Source organism: Puma concolor, chromosome E4 (assembly GCF_028749965.1).
Source record: "Puma concolor isolate L17-30 chromosome E4, mPumCon1.1.hap2, whole genome shotgun sequence".
Lineage (NCBI taxonomy): Eukaryota > Metazoa > Chordata > Mammalia > Carnivora > Felidae > Puma > Puma concolor.
The window spans coordinates 47,817,961-47,841,530 of NC_141683.1; the positions used below are offsets into that span (position 1 = coordinate 47,817,961).

The 23,570-nt window shown below is 35.5% G+C and overlaps 2 protein-coding genes and 1 long non-coding RNA gene across 5 annotated transcripts in view; 1 reads left to right on the plus strand and 2 right to left on the minus strand.

Moving 5' to 3' along the window:
* The window catches only part of HMCN1 (hemicentin 1), a 482,690-nt gene that overhangs the window by 421,596 nt on the left and 37,524 nt on the right, over positions 1 to 23,570 (plus strand). For all 3 annotated transcript variants that reach the window (XM_086694136.1, XM_086694137.1, XM_086694138.1), the window contains 10 exons: positions 2,008 to 2,277; positions 4,920 to 5,110; positions 9,135 to 9,348; positions 11,476 to 11,610; positions 11,997 to 12,187; positions 13,877 to 13,958; positions 18,160 to 18,429; positions 18,999 to 19,169; positions 19,274 to 19,444; positions 22,707 to 22,877. In XM_086694136.1, coding sequence (XP_086550262.1) covers positions 2,008 to 2,277; positions 4,920 to 5,110; positions 9,135 to 9,348; positions 11,476 to 11,610; positions 11,997 to 12,187; positions 13,877 to 13,958; positions 18,160 to 18,429; positions 18,999 to 19,169; positions 19,274 to 19,444; positions 22,707 to 22,877 — 1,866 coding nt within the window. The remainder of the gene's footprint in view (positions 1 to 2,007; positions 2,278 to 4,919; positions 5,111 to 9,134; positions 9,349 to 11,475; positions 11,611 to 11,996; positions 12,188 to 13,876; positions 13,959 to 18,159; positions 18,430 to 18,998; positions 19,170 to 19,273; positions 19,445 to 22,706; positions 22,878 to 23,570) is intronic.
* Positions 11,667 to 17,869, minus strand: LOC147572644 (uncharacterized). The gene is made up of 2 exons (XR_015246220.1): positions 17,788 to 17,869; positions 11,667 to 12,281 (listed from the first exon to the last, which is right to left on the minus strand). It is a non-coding gene; the product is annotated as an uncharacterized LOC147572644 (long non-coding RNA).
* The window catches only part of LOC147572645 (uncharacterized), a 44,938-nt gene continuing 40,900 nt past the window's right edge, over positions 19,533 to 23,570 (minus strand). Inside the window, exon 2 of the mRNA XM_086694155.1 lies at positions 19,533 to 20,369. Within this exon, the coding sequence (XP_086550281.1) occupies positions 20,290 to 20,369 (80 nt within the window). The 3' untranslated portion in view covers positions 19,533 to 20,289. The remainder of the gene's footprint in view (positions 20,370 to 23,570) is intronic.

Consider the following 23,570-nt stretch of genomic DNA (forward strand, 5'->3'; position numbering starts at 1 on the left):
GAGCTGGAGGAACTCTTTGGGTCCTCCAGGCACCATGTTACAGGCTGGGAGTGAGAGCGGCTATGTAAATTGCAGGGGTAAATGAAAAAAGTGATGGATAAGATATTTTTGGAGATGTAACTGCCAGGATGGCTGATGAATCAGATTTTGGAGGTTAGGAAAAGAGAAGAATTAATGATGTTTCCTGGACTTTGGGCTTGAGCTAGTGAGTGGATGATAGTGCCATGGGGAGGTGCAAGGAGAGGAACAGGTTTTAGAGGAAGGAAGACATGATTCCTGATTGATCCTGTTAGAGGTGGGAAACTATTAGAAATCCAAGTGGAGATATCAAATGGAATTGAATATTTATGGATCCAGAGCTCGAGAAGTATAGTATAAGATATAAATTTGGAAGTAATCAGTGTATTTCAGCCCACAAGACTGGATCGGAATTTGGACAGAAAAGAACTAAAAACAAAGACCCAGTACTGTGCATTGTTTAAGAAACAGTCTGAGGAAAGAGAGGATGCTAGAAAAGAATACAAAGGAGCAGGCAGAGATGTTGGAGGAAAGCCGTATGAAAACTAGGAGAGGAGATCATTTCAAGAAGGGAGTGGACAATTTGTTGAATGTGAGTGAGAGGTCAGTTGGGATAAGGACCAATAAATATTCATTTGTTTTGGCAACATGGAGATCACGGAAAGAACAGTTCCATATAGGAGGGTTTTTTTCCTTCACTAATTGATTAAAATTGATTAAAATCTGAGCAGTTATGGGACAAAGAAACACAGTAGGTGATTAATGGCATTTCAACATTTCAAAAGCAACCAGAAATAACTGCATGCTTTAGAGGCATGTCTCTGCTTGCAGAAACAGTATATAATGGCAAATACAAGCCCAACCAAATAATGTTGGCTGATATAAATGATTTTAATATGGTTATTTGTATTTTTTCACAACTTGATTTTATTTTACTCATCACCAGTAGTGTATCTTAAAATCTGTTCTCTATGTGGTTGACCACATCTCCATATCCTCTGGAGATACAGCAGATAGTTCTAGGTCTCCGGGACTTGCTATGCACAGAGTGTTGCCTGGATCAGTGGATCTCTGAGATCTCATTTGTGATTCCACTACACATTCTGAATATGGTAACAGTGAATACTGTTGGCTTTGTTTCTCTCTTCAACTTTCTTGAATGGGTAGTAGTTTTTGTTGTTTGTGGGTTTTGTCTGCACATGCTTAAAAGGATATTTTTACTGTCATTGTCCTCGGCACTTTGTCACTTCTCTGGACTTTCAGTGACACGGGTGGGTCATCCTCTCCTTTCTTTCCTGTGTACTTGTGACTAGTTTTTCCTCCTTTGTGTTTGATTGCTCTCTCACAATTATTTAATATCTCTTTGAGGCTCAACAAAAGATCCAGGCCAATCCCTAAGTGGTAATCAACCTACTGTAATCACTAGGAAGAGAATTCCTTATCATAAGCTCTTCCATAGCTTTCTGAAAAAGTGGGAATAGTTTTATCTGTATAATTCTTTTCCATGACCTATTCATTTATTTATTCAGTCATTCAAACAGTACTTTGTTAAATGTGGCCACTGTATTTGAGACACTAACCACTGTAGGAAATATTTGAATAAAAGTATCTCTCGGCAGTGGAATGATTTTTAAACCTTGAAGGGGTCTATTCTGAAAGTTTAGATAGCTGAAGTGAATCACATAATACAGTATGTTAAAGAAAATGCCTCTGTTGACACAACCTAAATTTTCTATTTTCTAGGCATGTAGTATCAGGAACATATATTTATGCCCTCATTTAAAGTCGATTATCATTTACATTTATTAACTGTGTAGAGAATAATTTTCTGAAAGTGGCTCAAAGAATTTTCTTTGCCAATGAAAACAGTGTAGTGATCCTTCAATGATAATACAGTAAAGTCAGGATTTTGTTTCTTTTCAGTGTGACTTCACTTTGCTGGAGTAATACCCTAGTGTATGCTTTTAAGATAAACTTTGTATCTTTTAGTTCCTCCAGTCATTAGCCCCCATCCAAAGGAATATACCACTGCTGTGGATAAACCCATCTCCCTACCATGTGAGGCAGATGGCATCCCACCACCTGATATTACCTGGCATAAAGATGGGCATGCAGTTATGGAATCAGTCCGCCAACGCATCCTCAGCTCTGGGGCCCTGCAGATAGCATTTGCTCAGCCTGATGATGCTGGCCAGTACACGTGCATGGCAGCTAACGTGGCAGGATCAAGCAGCACGAGCGCCAAGCTCACTGTCCATGGTAGGTTGTTTGACATTATTTCAATCTGCTACATTGCCGTGGCAAAGAGAAAAGACCACCAAGAAAAGATAGGGTGAAAGTCAAAGCCATGCAAAACCCATAATCCAAAGTGGTGTGTGTTTGTGTGTGTGTGTGTGTGTGGTTGTGTAGGTACACTTACCTTTCTAATATGTAGGCTCTGGTTATTTGTGTGGGCAAAAGAAAAGCTGTGATTATATGTGTGTGAGAAAGATTTCCTTAAGATAGCCAAAATAATTAATGTGTTGCCAGTAATCCCCTCATTTTATGCTTATTGGGATTTATACTTTGGCTACTGATACTATTTATGGGATCCATTTGTGTTTTGTGATTATTCTGCTTTACTTCTCAAGTTGCAAATGATATTGACTCAAAACTAACCACCATGTGAGATACATTATAAATATAGTATGAACCTAATGAGAGTTGGAAATCTATTTGATTCATTATTTTAAAGTAGCAAAATATTTACAAGTATATTTTTATAATAGAAAAAAAATCTTTCTTTGTATTCAGACAACTAACAAAATATCTAAGGATCAGCATTGAAATATTTTACTTGTTAATGTATTTTAAACTAAAGATAGACCACCTATTGATATCAATGTTAGGAAACAAACTCTTTTCAACTGCTGTTTTTAGAGGTAATTATTATAATGGTGAGTTTCTGCTTTTTTCTTCTTTAAAAAAATTTGTGAAAGCTGTTTTTTATCTTTCAGGTGTATTTGAATTTTCTACAACTTCAGCATTAAAGTGGTGATTTCAAATAGACACATTTTTAATTGAATAAATAAATAAATAAATAATAGCCCAAATTTTTAAATCAGCATTTCTGAGTTTTTTAAATACTCCCACTGGTTTATACCTGCTTTCAGTTAATATAACTGAACTAATCAACACACATTAGTTCTTTAGCTTCAAATAAATAATAGTTCTCCTTCTTAAATATTTGTAGAAAATTTACCAAAATTGACTATATACTAAACAATAAAACAGTCATTAATATGATTTGAAAATAAGGCCACAATTCCTGCCCACAATGCAATAAAGCTAGAAACATGTAAAAATCTTTTAATGCCAAAACCTCAACCCCAGGCAAATTTAAAATAACATTCCAGTTAACAAGCAGGTCAAAGAATATGTTTTTATTTTCATGTTATTTAGAAAATAATAAACATAAGGAGTCTATATGTCAAAATGTATGGTGTGTAGGCCAGGGTTAAAATCAAATATAAAATCATAGCCTTAACATTTTCATTTTGAAAAAGAATGAATTGAAGTAAATATACTAACGTTGCAACTTTGTAACCACAAGCAAACTTGAAATATCAACCCCTAGGAAACCAGGATAAAGGGGCTAATAAAAATACAGTATAAATTAATTAAAAATGAATCGAATATTTACGATGTTCCATTCAGCAAAATGCATTTTTGTTTTCCCTATTATCTATGTTTGTGCATATAATCATTCATATAAGATTTATATATTTACTCATATAATCAAAAAATAATTTTTGCTGAATACAACTTTTGTCCTGTCACTTTTTAAAATGCCATTAAAATTAATCTATTTCTGATATGTTGGAATAATTCCAAAATTCATTGGGGGGGTGTATTTTTACTTTTTGAGCCAAGTATTCTTAATACTTTTATTTATTTTTTTTAAATATATGAAATTTATTATCAAACTGGTTTCCATACAACACCCAGTGCTCATCCCTAAATATGCCCTCTTCAATACCCATCACCCATCCCCCCCCCCTCCACCCCCCCATCAGCCCTGAGTTTGTTCTCATTTTTTAAGAGTCTCTTATGCTTTGGCTCTCTCCCACTCTAACCTCTTTTTTTTTTCCTTCCCCTCCCCCATGGGTTCCTGTTAAGTTTCTCAGGATCCACATACTTTTAAAGCCTTTTCTTTAGAAGTAAATGTCATAGTTCCAAGTCCCCTAAGGTATTTGTTAGTACACAAAATAGTCAATTGATCTTTCTGTATTGCCTAAATTCCAGTTCAAAGTAATTTGAGGAATAGAAAGTATTTGCACAGAATTCTGAAATCACTATAAAAATTTCCTCTGTGACAGTATAAAAGCTGAATTGTCTTGACCTGGGTTTACTTGCAATTGTTGAAACACATGTGAAATACTGCAATAAATTTTTTTCTGTAGCACTTCGTGACATTCAATATGGGGGGAGTGTTTTACAGTGTTTCAACTGGTGACTTTTATTAATGTGTTCTCATGATATGTCTGTGATACAAATCCAGTAATTATCCAATCATGGATGCATTTTGAGGTTTTGTTGCTCTAGTTTGTTTTACTTCACTGCAATAAGAATAAGAAACTTAAGAAAAACTTCAGAAGCCAAATAAAAGCTAAAGATTCCTAATCTAGTTCTATGTCACTTGTTCAGAAACTGATTTTGAATATATTCAACAAGTTCAAATCCCTTAAAGTTTTTGCTGTAGGCATCTTTCATGATAACAAACAATGTCTTAATAGACTTTATTTTACTACTTGTGGCAAAATGATCCCCAAAAGAGTCTTTTGTGTGCTGATTTTCAGTGTGAATAAGGATACTGTTGAATTCAACATCATGAATGACTATCTTTTTTAAACTCTTCATAGTACCACCTAGAATCCGAAGCACAGAAGTACACTATATGGTCAATGAGAATTCACAAGCCATTCTTCCATGCGTGGCTGATGGAATCCCCACACCAGCAATCAACTGGAAAAAAGACGATGTTCTTTTAACTAACTTATTAGGAAAGTATACTCTTGAGCCCTATGGAGAACTTATTCTGGAAAATGTTGTGGTAAGTTTAATAGATGTGAATGGATACATTAAACCGGATTAGTAATTCACCTTTTTTCTTTTCGTAGCTTAGCTGGGAAATATACTCTTTAATAACAAAAGAAAAATACTCTTACATATTCAGGCCAAAAAATGAATTTTATGCATGTTTCATTTTGTGGCCCAGGTCTAAGAATAATATTTAACAGATAGTAGGAACTCATAAATGACCTCCTTCTAAAATGATTTTATTTTTGTGGAAATCTATTTATCAGGAAAAATTTTAAGTGCCTCTGTTATATTCTGTGTTTGTAACCATGCATGGGAATGATTAGAAGAACAGAGATATAAGAATGTCTGATGTGTTATTAAGCAAATAATAAAAAGCAGTTTTTCTGTTCTTTTCAGGATTTTCAATAACCCTTTCTTATCATTGACAAGGAAACTAAAGTCTTAGAGATCCTACTATGCAAACTGAGATGTTTGAATATTGTTAGGTGGCACTTAGCCAGTCTACAGAATAGTAGCTATGAGAAGTATCTTAGTTTTTCAGTGGTAGCCCACTTGAAGAATATTCTGTATATATGCATACTACATGACTTTTTAAAACATTTACTGTGTGGTTTGAGAGTATCAATACTTGGCACCAAATACGAAACAAATGTGAATCATTTTCAGAGCTTCTGTATATACCTTTTTATTCCTATTCATTACCCTTCAAAATGCCTAAGCCCCATTATAAAATCTTTGTGGAATTAAATTTGAACAGATTAAAATGACAAAATTGATCACATTAACTTTATAGTATAATTTCAGCCATTACTCAGTTTCCTGGGATTACCACATAAATAATCCCAGTAATAGGCTGTGTCACTAAGTCCTAACTCAACCACATGTGCCAGCAAAAGCTGTATTTATTCAGATTTAAATTTCCATTAGTTATAAGATGTACCATTATTTTATGTACCACTAAGAAAGAAAAAAATTCAGTTAAATAAACTAGAGAAGATCATCAATTTTTATGTATTTTTAATACCCTAGCTTTTGAGGTATTAAGAGTTAAAAATGTGAATTTTAGAATTAATAAAATAAGGATAAATTTGTTAATGTAAGCTAGTGAATATCTTTTAATGGGGATTACCTCTAAGCTCAAGAATGTTGAATTTGGGCCTTCAATTTCATTTATAGACCTGAAGGAATTAAATGAGAAAGAAAAGGTTAGACTTTTAGTGGGATAATGACTCAGACACGTTAAAAAAATAACAATAAGGTAGTTTCTAAATACCAGATGAAGGACACAAATAATAACTAGAAATCTATTTGTGAATAGTATGTGCACTTGAGTTTTAAGTGCTTCACTTTTATAAATTCCTTGATTTTAAACTTGTCATAACCTGGGAATTTAAGGACAGCTAAATGATATGGAGGTGGAAAGACTTTTACAGGAAATATGACTTATTCCAGTTTGCCCTTTAAAAAAAAACAACAACAGTATGCAGCCAACCAAATTTAGATTGTACCTATAGTTAGTGATTACAGTTTTTATGCTTCATTTCCAATCAATTCTTTAATGTTTCAGTGCAAAACAATATATACCCTTAAATATTTTAAAAATATTTTCAGGGCCGCCTGGATGGCTCAGTTGGTTAAGCGTCTGACTTCAGCTCAGGTCATGATTTCATGGTTGGCGGGTTTGAGCCCTGCGTCGAGCTCTGTACTGACAGCTCAGAGTCTGGAGCCTGCTTCAGATTCTATGTCTCCCTCTCTCTCTCTGCCCCTCCCCTACTCGCACTCTGTCTTTCTCTTTCAAAAATAAATTAACGTTAAAATTTTTTTTAATATTTTTCAATGTTTATTTTTGAGTGCACACATGTACGTGCAAGTGGGAGAAGGGCAGAAAGAGAATTCCAAGCAGAGAGAGAGAGGGAGACAGATAGAATCCCAAGCAGGCTCTGTGCTGTCAGTGCAGAGCCCAACAAAGGGCTCGATCTCACGAACCATGAGATCATGACCTTAGCTGAAATCAAGAGTGGGACACTTAACCGACCGAGCCACCAGAGTGCCCCTCTTAAATGTTTTAAAAGATAAGGAAAAAGTCTACCATGGGCCTTAATGCACTCAGAAGCATTCAATCATCAATTCAACAAATATTTACTGAATAGCTTCTCTGTTTAGGCACTGGTAATACATCAGGAAACAAAAGACTGAAAGATCCTTGCCTTCATGCAATTTATGTCTAGAGAAGCAAGATAGACAATTAAAATAATAAACAATATACATAGAAGAAAATAAGTATTATGAAAAATAGAAGAACAAGGTATAAGGGATCAGAGTTTGGAGGGGTACTAGTTATAGTTTTAAATAGGAGAATCAGAGTAAATCTCCTTTGGGAAGGGAACATTTGAAAAAACTTGGAGTTAGCCAAGCCAATATCTGGGGGAAGAGCATCACAAGCAGATAAAACTGGGATGTTCCTCCCTCAAATATCTGGAAGAAACATAAGGTGGGAACATGCCTGATACATTGGAGGAACAGGAGACCAATAAAAGCAAAGAAGAACAAAGAAGAAAGATATGAAAAAAAAAAATGGAGGCCAGATAATAGAGTGTCTCGTAGATTATAACAATTTTGTGTTTTACTTTGAATAAAGTAGAATCCATTGCAGGTTTTGAGACTGGGAGCAATGTTATTAAATGCCTCACGTTTTTGCAATAGTACATTGGCGACTATAATAAGAATACATGGTAGGGAGGCAAGAGTGGAAGCAGAAAGACCTGTTGGGAAGATGGTTTGGAGTCAGATGAGATGGTTTAGAGTCAGATAAGAAATTCTGTTAGCCCACAAGAGGTGGGAAGTGGTTGGATTCTGCATATATTCTAGGATATCCTAGGTAGATTGCGAGTAGAGTGTGAAAAAGAAGAGTACAAGTGACTCAAATGTCTGAGAACAAAAGGCATTAGCAACTGGAAGGACAAAATAGCCATCAGCTGAGATGGTGAAAGGCTACAGGTGAAACAGGATGGTAAAAGGGAAATTGGGAGTTCAGTTTTGGACATGACTTTGAGATGTCTTTGGGACATACAAGCAGAGAGGTGAAATGGGAACTTCAGTGTAATTGGACTTTGGAAGAAAGACGTGGGCTGCAAATACTCGTATACATCAGCATATGGGTGGCACTTAAAACCATGAGACCGGATGCACTAAGGAACCAAGTGCAAATAAGAAAAGAGGACCAAAGACTGAGCTCTCCCACATACCAACATAACAACATTAATGTTAAAGGAAAGCCATGAAAAGCTGAAAATGGAGCCACCAGTGAGGTGGGAAGGAAACTAGGAGAATGGGGTAGCCTGGTAGCCAAGTGAGGACATGGTTTAGAAGAAAAGGGGGTTAAAATTGTGTCAGATGTTGCCAGGACATCTAGTAAGATGAGTGTCAAGACCAGCCGGTGGATTTAGCAAGTGAAACTTCTATTTCCTGTGATAATTTTGGGGGTCTTTGGTGCCACATTACCAAGAGAGCAGCTATGCTGTCAAGATGCTACCAGCCTTTGAAATTATTTGTTCTGGGTGATGGACATTGAGGAGGGCACTTACTGGGATGAGCACTAGGTGTTGTATGTAAGTGATGAATCACAGGAATCTACCCCTAAAACCAAGAGCACACTGTATATACTATATGTTAGCCGACTTGACAATAAATTATATTAAAAAAGAAGAATGAAATTATTTGTTCTTTATCTGTAGTTTGCGGAGTATCAGTACTCTTGATGTTTAGTAAACTTTAGAACTTCTGTACAGTTTTCTGAGATCTTATTACTGTAAAATGCTGTAGTTCTGTAAGGTATGGGCTTTTGTTTAAACTCTTACACATTTTAAATTATGTGTGCAAAAGCTAGCCAGATGGTTCAGACTACAAGATGGAAATTTAAACTGCCTTTAAATAAGAGTGCTCCTTTGGGAACCAAGCTATGCAATTTTATGTCCTTTATGTAATATGATGTAAGATTATGTAATCTTAAACACTATGATTTTTCTTTATTTAAGCCGGAGGATTCTGGCACCTATACCTGTGTTGCTAACAATGCTGCAGGTGAAGATACGCACATGGTCAGTGTGACGGTGCACGTTCTCCCCACTTTTACTGAACTTCCTGGAGATGTGTCTTTAAATAAAGGAGAACAGCTACGATTAAGCTGTAAAGCCACTGGGATTCCATTGCCCAAGTTAACATGGACCTTCAATAACAATATTATCCCAGGTTGGTAATTTAATTCTTAAGAAGTAAATAAATGCACCCATAAAGAACTCTGAAGCAATCTCCATTTCCTTTAGCTGTGGGAATTGATTGAAAAGTTACATGAAAAATTGATTGCTTTAAGTTCTGCAAAATATGTACCTTTGCCTGGATTTTATCCTATACCCAGTATATATGTTCTTTTTTCATTCTTTTGAAAGGATAAGGTAATCACAGGACCATATATTTTAGAATATTAGTAGATGTTTTTACCTAAAAATAATCTCCTTCCTCCCTGAGAAGACAATATGGTATACACAGGTACCTAAATTTGCCCTCGCTGGACCTCCTTCATCACTGATAAATGGATTAAGGTGGCACTGGTAGAGTGCTGAAGATTCACCTAATTTTACAGAAGAGAACTCTGCTTCTTGCTGTATGAATTAACATCTGTTAGCCTCTCTTATAATGTAGATCAGCTATGCAGAAATCCTTTAGTCACTATGTGCACTACATGTTAAGGTAGTGCCTGGAACCCCGGAGCACTCCTCTCTGGGAGGACAAGTGTTTCCTTATTTGTCAGACTTTGTCATCAGCACAAAGACATCATCAGTAATAAGAAGTGGTCATTTCCCAAAATTGAATTCTAAAATACTGCACTATTGGCATTTAATAAATGTCTTGCTAGAAAAGAAATAATAAGCTTGAGTTTTTCTGTTATAAAAGATTGATCTTAATGACTGAAATTCATCAACTATATTACCTTAATAATAATAGTATACCTCACTTAGGAAAAATAGAGTCTAAAAAAATAGTTTCCAACAGAGAGGGAGGCAAACCATAAAAGACTCTTAAATACAGAGAACAAACTGAGGGTTGATGGGGGTACTGGGCAAAAGGAGAAAATGGGTGATGGGCATTGAGGAGGGCACTTGTTGGGATGAGCACTGGGTGTTATATGTAAGCAATGAATCATGGGAATCTACTCCCAAAGCCAAGAGCACACTGTATGCACTGTATGTTAACTAACTTGACAATAAATTATATTTAAAACATAAATAAATTTATTTTTAAAAATAAATGCAATTGGGGCGCCTGGGTGGCGCAGTCGGTTAAGCGTCCGACTTCAGCCAGGTCACGATCTCGCGGTCCGTGAGTTCGAGCCCCGCGTCGGGCTCTGGGCTGATGGCTCAGAGCCTGGAGCCTGTTTCCGATTCTGTGTCTCCCTCTCTCTCTGCCCCTCCCCCGTTCATGCTCTGTCTCTCTCTGCCCCAAAAATAAATAAACGTTGAAAAAAAAATAATAAAAATAAATGCAATTTATCACTTAAAAAAAACCCACAACCTAATCAGTGCTGTTTTCTGAAGGTATAATACTAATTTAGCTATTTAAATTTTTAAAGCTTAATTTTCCACTTAATATTCAGCAGAATGAAATCTTTTGAAATAATTTGGGGGAAAGCATGCAAGGTAAACATACCTAAATAATTAGATATTGGCTGGTCTAATCAGAATCTTATTTAGTATCAGTTGTTTTAGGATTAGCATGTTTACCTTATACTCTATTCCAAATATTATAACTACCTTCATAAATATTTATATCATCACCATTTATGGAGAAGTTTAAATTATCACAAATTTAATCATGTTGTCATTATTACCTAACCAACATATGTTTTTCATGATTTCCCCTCTGACCTGCCAAGTCAGTTGAATCACAACTGAAAACATTTTCATGTTTTGATATAAAGTGTTTGGGAGGAAAAGTGGTGGTGAGATAAATGAAATGGAAAATGTCATATGTCTGAATGAAAGATTTTGAAACCTAGAGAGACGGTGAGCCAGATTTAGGCAATGCTTTGAGATGAAAGGTGTACTTTAAAATAATTTTAAAGGATGTTTGTTTTCATTCTCTTTTCCTGTCCCTTCTGCTGTTTTTTTCTTCATTCTTCAAACAAGTGTCTATAGACCTAGCCAATAGCTCAGAGGAATAAATCTGTGGAAAAGGCTTTCTTCTCCAATGTCATGATGAGATCTCTGGTTCAATTGCTGACCAGCTCATAAATCCAACCTGCAAAATATTGAGCTGTTGTGATTCTTTTCCTAGGTTACTTAGAGGCATTTATGTCGTTTCCTAACTTGTTTCTCTCAGCCCACTTTGACAGTGTTAATGGACACAGTGAACTTGTTATTGAAAGAGTGTCAAAAGAGGATTCGGGTACTTACGTGTGCACCGCAGAGAACAGTGTTGGTTTTGTGAAGGCAATAGGATTTGTTTATGTGAAAGGTAGGTAAGCATGCTCTATTTTTAGTTTATCACTTATTTACAAAGAATAGTTTGCATTTTGCTTGCTTATATGACTTCAGTTTATTAAATCCATCTAGTCCTATTTCACAGATGTGCACATTCCTAAGAAATAAAAAATTATCAACGTTCAATTCAAAAGTAGGTAAGCAAAGAGATCATTTGGTACAAAATGGAATCACCTGCTTAGATTATTGAAACTAACAAAATTATCTGGTTGATTAGCATGAGCAGTTGATTTTGGAAAATTCATGGTGTTCAAAAGTGGCTTTTCCCTTCTTCACTATCTTTCTAAATAGGTCAAAATCACAAATAAATTATCAGAGCTTCCTTTTACTTATAATTAATTATCTGTTGTTATTTCCCAGAACCTCCAGTCTTCAAAGGTGATTACCCTTCTAATTGGATTGAGCCGCTTGGTGGTAATGCAGTCTTGAATTGTGAAGTGAAAGGAGATCCTGCCCCTACCATCCAATGGAGCAGAAAAGGAGTGGATATTGAAATTAACCACAGAATCCGTCAACTTCTCAATGGCTCCTTGGCCATTTATGGCACTGTAGTAAGTCACGCTGAAATCGTTGATGTGCACTTTAACTGCCACAATTAATCCCTCTCTGTAGGTGCCATGAAAGGAAAAAGTTCCTCTTGCATTCCTATTTAAATCATAAAATCTGAATCAATGGGTTTTTATAAAAAACTGAAACATGGTTCAAATTGATTATTTTTAGACTTTTCACAGAAATATAAGCAATAAAATAATTTTGCTTTGTTCCCAATCACTGATCCATTATTATTTAGCATCATTAGATAACTTCCTCAAATCTGTTTCAGAACACAGAAATTGAAGAATTGCAAACATAACTACAAGTAAAATATAGGATAACTTTCATCTCTAAGGCCAATAACTATATCAAGCCTTCCAAAAGCTTCAGTAATTCAGAAAATGAGTGTTGCTTTAAGTTATTCTAATTTGAGGGCCAAGTAAATGAGATATTTTATCTAAAAATTTCTCAACTTGATTATGTATGAGTGATTTTTAATGCATTGTAGAATTAATTGAAATAATAATTAAAATACAATATTTAATCACCTAATCCAATGAATCACTCTTAGTCTTTCATTCTCCTGGGTTTCATTTCAATGTGATGTTGTTCATTGTCCCTTCAATTTTGAGATGATTTCTACTTTTAACTGCTATAACACGTTTCTTCATTACCACATTCCCCCTTCTGTATCTAAGTATTGCTACTTCTGAAGCCATTGGTAATTCTCCTAATACCAATATTAATGCTAATACTAATTTTTTTCACCACACAGTTTCAGATACTTAGATATCTATCTCCAACCCTGAAATGTTCCCATTTACCATTTCTTATTGAAAATTTCTATTTGGATATTATATAACACCCCCAATTAAACATGTCTTCCTTTTCCCACCCTCCTCTACTTCCTGCAATTTAGTTCTCCTTTATTTACTTAGTGTTTCTGTTAACAAATTCTATTCACAAGACTTGAGCAAAATCTGTGATGAATTAGTCACCAAATCTAAACTCATATAGTACTATTTTTGTAGGTTTTTTAAAATTTTATTTTGAGAGAGATTGAGTGGGGAAGGGGCAGAGAGAGAAGGGAGAGAAAGAATCCCAAGCAGGTTCCGTGCTGTCAATGCGGAGCCTGACACAGGGCTCAATCTCACGACCCTGAGATCATGACCTGAGTTGAAATCAAGAGCCAGACACTTAACTGACTGAGCCACCCAGGCACCCCTTACAGCGCATATTTATAATATTGTGACTTATATTCTATGATTCATCATTATCAGTAAATTAGTTTTTTACTTTGTTCATCCTTAATTTATTTTAATAACCCCCATTAGGAAGTCTCAGTATTTGTTAATTTGTCCTCAATAGTTTAATGCTTTTTAAGATATCTAGAAGAAGAGAGTAGGCATTTTTCTTTAGTGAGCTAATTTTGGATAGAAGGTTATAAAAAATGTTAGTTTTGCTTTGGTTTCCTAGTAATTATTATTCCCAGAGAGCAAGAATAGCTGTTTTGAAAACAGACCGGGATTTTTTTCTTCTTTTTCTTTTCTCTTAAACCCCTTTATGATCTAAAATAATGTAGGTTTTTCTATTTCCATTCCAACCCCTCCTCAAAAATGAAATTTTATATTAGCACCCTGGTGGAAAAAGTTATTTGCCCCATTCTGTAGGCTCACATTTTTATAAAACACTGCTTATTTCCATAGAATGAAGATGCCGGTGATTATACGTGCGTAGCTACCAATGATGCTGGGGCAGTGGAGCGCAGCATGAGCCTGACCCTGCAGAGTAAGTGGCTTCACTCTGTGTGAACACCTGATTTAAGAAACATTGCCTAATAAACAGTGTTCATTTTCTTTAACTTTATAGCAGGTATATTAATGGTAGCTTGCAGGGTGTGTATAATTTAGTCTTCTGCTGATAGAGTAATTTGTTATCAAGCGTAAGACTGGTAGATACAGTTTTGCACAGAGATTTTTTTCTATTTTGTCTAACACACGGAGTTCAAGATCACAGTTGCTTGGTGGCAGAGCTTCTTTCGTTTTGCAATATAGTCAGTCAAGTACCCTTCATATAGTCTATCACAGTTTTTGTGACGTGCTTACAAAACGTCATTTTGTGGCACTTTAAAAATATGTATTAAAAGTAAAGACTAATATAAGTGAACTCAAAAGTGTTCTAGGTTGATGGCTGTCAATCTTCCATGAAATAAATGTGTGTACTGGGCAGGACTATCATGCTCATGATGAAACCCCTCAGTTATACAGAAGACAGATCTTTCAGAATTAGAAAAACATGAAAAACTCCAGGGCATAGAACCTCAGAACCCACTGGATAGTCTCCAGAATGACTTTAGAACTGACCTGAGGATAGCATCACTGGGTTGAGAATTTCAGTGAATAAACTTATTTTGTGAGTAGGCTCAGTATTTAATGGTATAAATTTATATTTTCTTCATTCACTATCAAGAGATGCTATATACTAGCATTTACTAGCAGCTATTGCTAAACTACTATTATCTAAGACTTTAATTTTTTAAAATCTTTTTGAGACTTTAGCACTTAATTTTTAGTAAATACCTAAAACAGTGTTTTCCCCCAGCTTTATTGGCATCTAATTGATAAATAAAATTGTACATATTTAAAATGTACAATGTCAAAATTTGATATACATATACACTGTGAAATGATTGCCCCAATCGAGCTAATTAACACATCCATGACTTCAGTTACCATTTTTTGGTTTTGCTTGTTTTGATGAGAACACTTAAGATCTCCTCACTTTATAAATTTCAAGTATACAGTATTATTAACTATAGTCACCATGCTATATATTAGATCCTCAGAACCTATTTGTCTTATAACTGAACATTTGTATCCTTAGATCAATATCACCCATTTCCCCCAATTGACTCTGTTTCTATGGATTTTTTTTTTTTTTTTTTTTTAGATTTCACATCCAAGTGATACCATATACTATTTTTCTGTCTCTGTCTGGCTTAATTAGTTTATCATAATGCCCTCGAAGTCCATCCATGTTGTTGCAAATAGTATTTCCTTCTTCTTATTGCTAGATAACATTCCATTAAACATATATAGACTCATTTTCTTTATCCATTTATCCATCACTAGACAGGTTGTTTCCATTTCTTGCTAAGACAGTTTTTTATTAAAGTACTTATTTATCAAACAATAGCCTTGTGAGATGTTATTAGGAAAAAGCTAGAGTTCCATGGTCAAACAAGTCTGGGAAAAAATAGATTAAATGAAGTTCATTCATTTATCAAACATATAAAGAGAACCTACTATATGCCAAGCCCTGCTTAATCACCAGATTTCTTTACTGCAGATCATTCCTGAAATGTTAATATATTGATATGTTATAACTCAGCAAGAGGAGGATATAACATGCCATGTTTCCCAAATAAATGTTATTTCCATGAAACCTTCCTCCCCTCCTTGTTGGGTGAATGTAAGTAGGGCATCACATCGATTAATCTTTCCTGGAAGAGTGTTCCACTGATTGGTTTAAGAAAGTCTGCATTAGATTAGCTCATCTACACCTACAGACAATAAGTTGATTTAAATAAATGAGGCATATTAAAAAACCAAAATATAATTTGTTTAAAATTAAGATTAAAGCACCAGAAGCAATGTTTTCATTTAGATAAAGTACTTGTATTTAACTGATCATTATGTGACTGGTAGAATTAATTCACCCTTGAAAGATGTACATATGGAATTTTATTGTTGAGTTAATTTATAGCCTTATGGGCAATTGGAAATGTTCAAATATGGTATTAAAATTAAGATTCCGAGTTTTATTTGACACTTTCTTTGACCATAATCGAGGGAGCAGATGAGCTCATTTAATCATTATGTTATCATTTAGTGTTGAGTGATTAATCTGAGGCATTTAATGTATTAAGCAACAGTTTACTGAACACATAATGTAATTTGAACACTAGGAGAAAAATAAAAGCCCAGCCCTGAAAGTTCCTAAAGTTAATATAAATATCAAATAAGAAGGTAATTGAGTAGGACGATGTGGGCATATATATGAATAATGCACTAATGATAGAGATTCAAACCTCATATGAAGTAACTACTTTTGTAAAAGACAGCATGTCAATAACATCTTTACATAAAATGGTGGTATGGTCATAATAAAACACATTTTACTTCTGTTTTGCTTTATGTTCTATTATTCCAGATATATTTCTCCATCTAAAACAGAACCATCACCCTGAATTATCTGATATTCATTACCTCTCATTGAGCAAATTATTCTACCATTCATTTCAATCCCACAAAAACACAGCTTTCATCCTTCAAGAATACACAGGCTCCTCTCTGCTAACCTGTATTCAGATGTGAGCCCTGATTAACTAAATGTTTAAAACCTTGTATGTTGCTGCTTTCGAGGGTGAATCATCCTTTCAAAGCTAAATCCATCTCCATGCTATTTCCTTGTCTCCAAGTAGACTCCCTTCTCCTATATATAATCTTACCATTTCTGAAAATCCACTTCAAGCTTCTTCTTCTCCATGGAATTTTTCATATTCTATCTTGCTTGACACTGTAGACTAGAATAAACATCCTACCAGCAGCTATATATAGCTCCTTTTACATTTTTTCCTGACTTCACTTGAGCAGCTCTGATCTACTCTGATCTACTAGTATTAACCTCTCCCTCCTTCTTGAAACTCCTTCCTTTGGTTACCAGGATACCATTCTCTCTTGATTTTCTTCCTACTTCAGTGATCTGTTCTTAGTATCATTTTATGGCTTGTCTTCTGTTAATCTCTTAAATAATAATGCTGTCATAGTTTATGTCTTTGGTCTTCTTCCTCTCCTTTTAGAATCACTTCTAAAGCCATCTTATCCACTCATGAAAGACTCATAGATCTGTATTTCTAGCCTATATCTCTATTCTGAGCTGCAGATATTAACATTCTCTTACCATCTAGACATCTCTACATGAATGTCCCACAGACACCACAAACTCAATAGTTCTAAATGGATACAAATTAACATTCCTTACAATGTCCAAACAAATTTGTTCTTCCTCCTATGTTCTTCTATATTGTCCAAGTCAAAATCCTGTAGTTATCAGTTCCTCTCAAGTCAATGACAAAGTTCTGTTATTTCTACTTTCCTAATGATTCTTGAATGTCTTCCTTTTCCTCTCCATTTTCAGTGATTGCCTCTGTTTGTTCTATTAAGTCACTATTGTTTATGCATCCATATTACCACACATTTACCTACTCTATACTAAATATTATTCTACCTATTCCATTACAAAATCCTACAATGATATTATAGAACAGCTAAATAATTATAGTTACTTACTTGTCTTATCCGTGGACTGTGAATTCCTTGAGGCTAGAAGTTATATCTATTATCTCTGTATCCTCAGCATCTAACACAATGCCTGGCAAATAGTAGGCTCTCGATACATGTTTATTGAATAAATGAATGATGACCAGTTATGAAAGGATAAGTTAATAATGACTCATTACCTCAGAAGTGATGTAAGGGAAAGAAGTGAGAGTTTGCCATGTAAAACACAGACAAAAACAATGATAACAATAGTACTAATAATATTATGTACTTACCCTGTCAAAGAGCTAGGCTTATCTCATCTTAGAGGAATCTAACAAGAATTCTCTGAAGGATACAAAGGCTCAAAGAGGTCCTAAGGAACAGAAGCAGAATTTGAATTTAAGTATACAGCAAGTATGACTGCAGAACCCATGATATAGGCTAATCTGCTTAGAGATTTAAAATTTTGGACATTTCATAAATAAAACAGAGCTATGATACTGAAAAATCTGTCAATGGCAACTGCATCCTTAGTAGTTGAGCAGCTACAGTGTTTTATAAACAAATCAGCCTAATTTTTTTTAAAAATGTTACTATATATATTGATAAAAATGTTAACATAGCTTCACAAAAACTAAGAAAACACTATGTGCTTTTTTCTGTAGGTCCTCCTATTATTACTCTTGAACCAGTAGAAACTGTTATTCATGCTGGTGGCAAAGTCATATTGAATTGTCAGGCAACTGGAGAGCCTCATCCAACCATTACATGGTCTCGTCAAGGGCACTCTATTCCCTGGGATGACCGAGTTAACATGTTGTCCAACAACTCCTTACATATTGCTGCTGCTCAAAAAGAAGATACATCTGAATATGAATGTGTTGCTCGAAACTTGATGGGTTCTGTCCTTGTCAGGGTGCCAGTCACAGTCCAGGGTGAGTGTGATCAGAGGGACATTCATATTAAGTATCACCTGGGGCGACCCAAATCGTAAAAACTCTTAAGCATCTTAGTCCAAGTCTCCTGGACCCTGAAGATACTTCTAGATTGTGGAGCTAGAACAAAAATCACACTACAATTTACCAACTGAAGGGACTGAAACAATATTCAGTTAGAGCAGTAAAATATCAAGCCAATAATTCAAAATCCCAAACTGAAGTTTTGATTCAAAACTAAGTCACATTAATTCTCAGAAATCATGCATTTATTTTTCTTTAAAGAATGGTATATCAAAAGGTAAACAGTATTTAAACTTCTTGATCTCTAACTCTGCTGGCAGCCATATCCACATGAGTCAGTATTGGAACTGGGAAGAAACTCCAGTTAATTATCTGAAATTTTTCTCTCCTGCATGGATTTTAATTTTACCAAAGAGGGGAGCATCCATAAGCAATTTCTCAGCAATCACAGATCCAGCTCCAGACCCAGCGTGTTAATAAAATTCAATTTATAGCTTTTTTTTTTTTTACCATCACAGAGACAAAGTACAATGTTTTATTTGCAGTTCACGGTGGGTATTCCCAGTGGTCTACATGGAGATCCTGCAGTGTCACCTGTGGCAAAGGCATCCAGAAGAGGAGTCGTCTATGCAACAACCCCTTTCCGGCCAATGGTGGGAAGCCTTGCCAAGGGTCAGATTCAGAAATACGAAACTGTCAACGTAAGCTGTGTCCAGGTACATCTCTATATTCAGTGGATAGGCACATGTTTGATAGATATTCATTTCTGTTAGCTAACTATGGGTTGTCTTCGTGTTGACGATGTTTTACCTGTGTGTAGTGGATGGTAGCTGGTCAGAATGGAGCCCTTGGGAAGAATGCACACGGAGTTGTGGACGTGGCAACAGAACCAGGACCAGAACTTGCAGTAACCCATCAGCTCAATATGGTGGGCGGCCATGTGAAGGGAATGCAGTAGAAATAATCATGTGCAACATTAGGCCCTGCCCAGGTGAGGATCCACTGATGAGCAAAACTATTCTATTTTTAACTCCTATAAAGGGGTTATACTTACCTTTTTTTTTTTTTGTTATAAAAATAAGTTATGGCCTCTACCCTGGAATATATCCATTCCCTGTGTTCTTAATTATGTCTCACTGATACAAGTTTATGAAAGATATGGTATTAATCAATGTTAAGTAAAATCCCTGACTTAATTGACCATCTATTGGTTCCACAAACTGTGGTGTATTTTTAATCATGTAGAGGAAACGTAAGTATTTACTGTCATAGAATTTTAGAAGTAATAAGGACCTTAAAATCTAATGTAGCCATTCATTTTCAGGCAAGAAAAATGAAGTCTAGGATATTTAAAGACTTTCCCAAAAACACACAATGAGTGAGGGCTAAGATGATAATAGCAGCCATTCACTAAATACCTGTGTGTTCTGGGAACCGTGGTAGGTGCTTTAAGTACACATTGTTTGACTTTGTAAAACAACCCCTCACCATAGGTATTTTAGGGCTCTTTCAGCTTAAAGTGACAGAAACCAAACTTGAATGAGCTTAAGTAGAAAATTCTACTTTCAGGTATGACTGAATTCAAGGATTTGGCCAGTGTTTTTACTAGCATGTTTTCCATCTCTCATCTTTGCTCACCTCTCTTTGGCTTTATTGTCCATTAAACTCTTTCCATGCAGTGGAAAAAATGACTGCTGGCAGCTAGTAGCTCACAGGAGCCTTGTAACCCAAGGCCTAAGAAACAAAGAGTCTTGCTCTCTCTCCCTCAGATTTCCTATCAACCTCTGAAAAAGAGCCCTGTTTGATTTTGTTTGGGACTCATGCTCACCTCTGAACTCAACTAAGTCCAGATACTTGGATAACCAGCTTGAGTGACTTACCTGCATTGTAACAGGCAGGGCTCCTTGTTTGACAGCCTAAAACAAGTTATATGGAGTCGAAGAGTATCTGGTCATTCATTCATTCATCACTTATCCATTCATTTCTCCAACAAATATTTATTGAGCATCCATTCTGTGCTCAAGGCATTTTTTCATTGTTCAAGATAGAATGATAAACAGATGTAATAGAGTTCAGATATTGATAAGCACACTGAACAAACTCAGAGTTGAACTCACAGAGTTTAACTGGGAGAGATACCTAGCTGAGTTGGTTTAAAAAAAGGGGGGAGGATGCTGAAAAACCAAAATGAAACAGTTATCCACTACATTGGGTATTGCATCCTGTTGTACAAATGAGGAAACCAAGATTCAGGAAATATATGATATGATAATTATGATAATTAATTCCCTGATGTTACATGGCTAGTAAAACGTGAATCAAGGATTTGAATCCAGGTCTGTCTGATTCCTAAGCCTATTTGCTTAGATCCTAGGTATCTTGATTTGCAGTTCAGAACTTACATTACATTACAAAAGTAAAATACTGTCATGAAATCTTAAATAAACCAAAGCTAAAACTATTTTTTTAATCTTTAAGAATTAGAAAGCTAATTATAGGGACACCTGGATGGCTCAGTCAGTTAAGCATCTGACTCTTGATTTCAGCTCAGGTCATGATCTCACGGTTGTGAGATCGAGCCCTATGTCGGGCTCTGCGCTGACAGTGTGGAGCCTGCTTGGGATCCTCTCTCCCTCTCTCTCTTCCCCTCCCCCACTCAGTTTCTCTCTTTCTCTCTCTCAAAATAAACATTTTTTAAAAAGAGAAAAAAAGAAATTACACAGACAATATATGAATAAACATCAACCAGTCACCAAACATTATCTCCAATAAAAGAATGCATCTGTGCTATAAGGCTTTATAAGAGGTGTGGGCTTTTGTTAACCCCAGCCTTGAAAATAGGACATCTTAAAATAATTGGAATAGCAGACTTTTTTCAATGACATAGCCCATATATGAGGACTATGAGCATCAGCAATCTGAATTAATAAAGAAGTAGTTTTGAGTAATATCTGCCTTATATTTAAAGGCTTTCTTCTTTCTTTTTAGGTTCAGCCAATACTTTTTAGTCCAAATTTTTGTCAGCTAAAATAAATGTGTATGACAGTGTTCGCCTGTGTCTACAAAGTACAAAGGATATGTAGTAAACTCAACTAGAAAATAGTTAATTGAAAGAAAATCCTAGGTGTGTTTTAAAGTACTTTGTAAACAAAGCAGTCAAATTATAATTTCATTACTTGGTTTTCAATTTATTCTTTTGGTGTCTTATAGAGTTTGTTAATAGAATCTTTAGACCCTAACCTTAAGGCCCTATTTTGGTTCATATCTTGGTTAAACTGGATGACCCACAAAAACATACTTTATGAGCTCCATATCTAGAAAGTACCCTTAAAACAAAAATATGACTTGATACTGACTTATATGTAAGAGAAACAATAATGTTGATTCTTAGCCCATGCACCTGGTAGGAAACATAAGGTTGTTTCAGTCTTGTGGGTAGATGCTGTCATCTGTTAGTAACCAAAAGGAAGGTTTTAGTATCACTTCTTGGAAACTACTGGTCAATTTTTTGTTGTTGTTTAGGAAGCAGGTGAGTGTGTTATTCAGAACTTTTAATTCATGAACATTATGTAATGGAGACAATTTTTAAAGAGCTACAACTGTGCAAATCATCATGTTGTTGAAAGATCCAAGTGTATTTTTAAACATGAAGCTGAATCAGGCTTAAAGATGTGGTCTTGAGTCTAGAGTCCAAGTTATCGGGGCGCCAGGGTGACTCAGTCAGTTAAGCATCCAGCTCTCGATCACAGGTCAGGTCTTGAACTCAGGGTCGTGAGTTTCAGCCCACACCCAGTGCGGAGCCTAGAGTCCAAGTTACCCTTGTGGAAACATTCATATTGTCTATAATTGCATCTAGACCTGTCATACAGCCTTGCTTCTAAGCTTCTGGTTCCTTCCACTTTCCCCAGAGCATAAAGCACAAACAAATACTTATCTAGGGTTTTTAAACTTAGATTGTGTTTACATATAGTAGTTTGATTACATTCTATTTTAATAAAATAGTCCCTTTGGATAATTGTAAGCATTCATTTTGGCATTAGGTAGCCTTCTGAATTTTCCTATAAACACTATTTCCCATGAAAATCTAACCAGAAGCAGAAAGGAAGAACATTATTTATGTTTCCTTTGGTTCAATTTCAGTCGTTTTAGATTCCAGGCTAATTTAACTCATTACTGAGTTCATTTACTTGTATAATTTTGTTTAACAAACATGGTTCTGTGACTTGCAACTCTGTCTCTTGGGATATTTGTAGTTCATGGAGCATGGGGCACTTGGCAGCCTTGGAGTGCATGCAGCGAGAGTTGCGGTAAAGGTGCCCAGATAAGAACAAGACTGTGTAATAACCCACCACCATCATTTGATGGGTCCTACTGTGATGGAGCAGAAACACAGATGCAGATTTGCAATGAAAGACCCTGTCCAGGTAAGAGACATACAGTGTTTATACCCTTAATAAATTATCTGGGTAACATGTCAGTAAGAATCAATGTCAATAAGAACATCACCCCCAGCGGTTGTGATAGTAGGTATTTACCCAAAGGATACATAAACACTGATTTAAAGGGTCACATGCACCCCAATGTTTATAGCAGCATTATCAACAATAGCCAAACTATGGAAAGAGCCCAAATGTCCATCGACTGATGAATGGATATATACACACACATACACACACACCATGGAATATTACTCAGCCATTCAAAAGAATGAAATCTTGCCATTTGCAACAGCATAGATGGAGCTAGAGAGTATTATGTTAACTGAAATCGGTCAGTCAGAGAAAGACAAATATCATATGATTTCACTCACGTGGAATTTAAAAAACAAAACAAATGAGCAAAGGGTAAAAAAGAAAAAAGAGAGACAAATCAAGAAACAGACTCTTAACTGCAGAGAACGAAATGACTGTTTCCAGAGGGGAGGTGGGTGAGTGGGGGGAATGGGTTAAATAGGTGATGAGGATTAAGGAGGGCACTTGTTGTGATGAGCACCGGGTGATGTATGTAAGTGATGAATCGCTAAATTCTATACCTGAAACTAATATTGCATTGTATATTTACTAGCTGGAATTCAAATTAAAATTAGAGGAAAAAATAAAAATAAATAAACCTTCAAA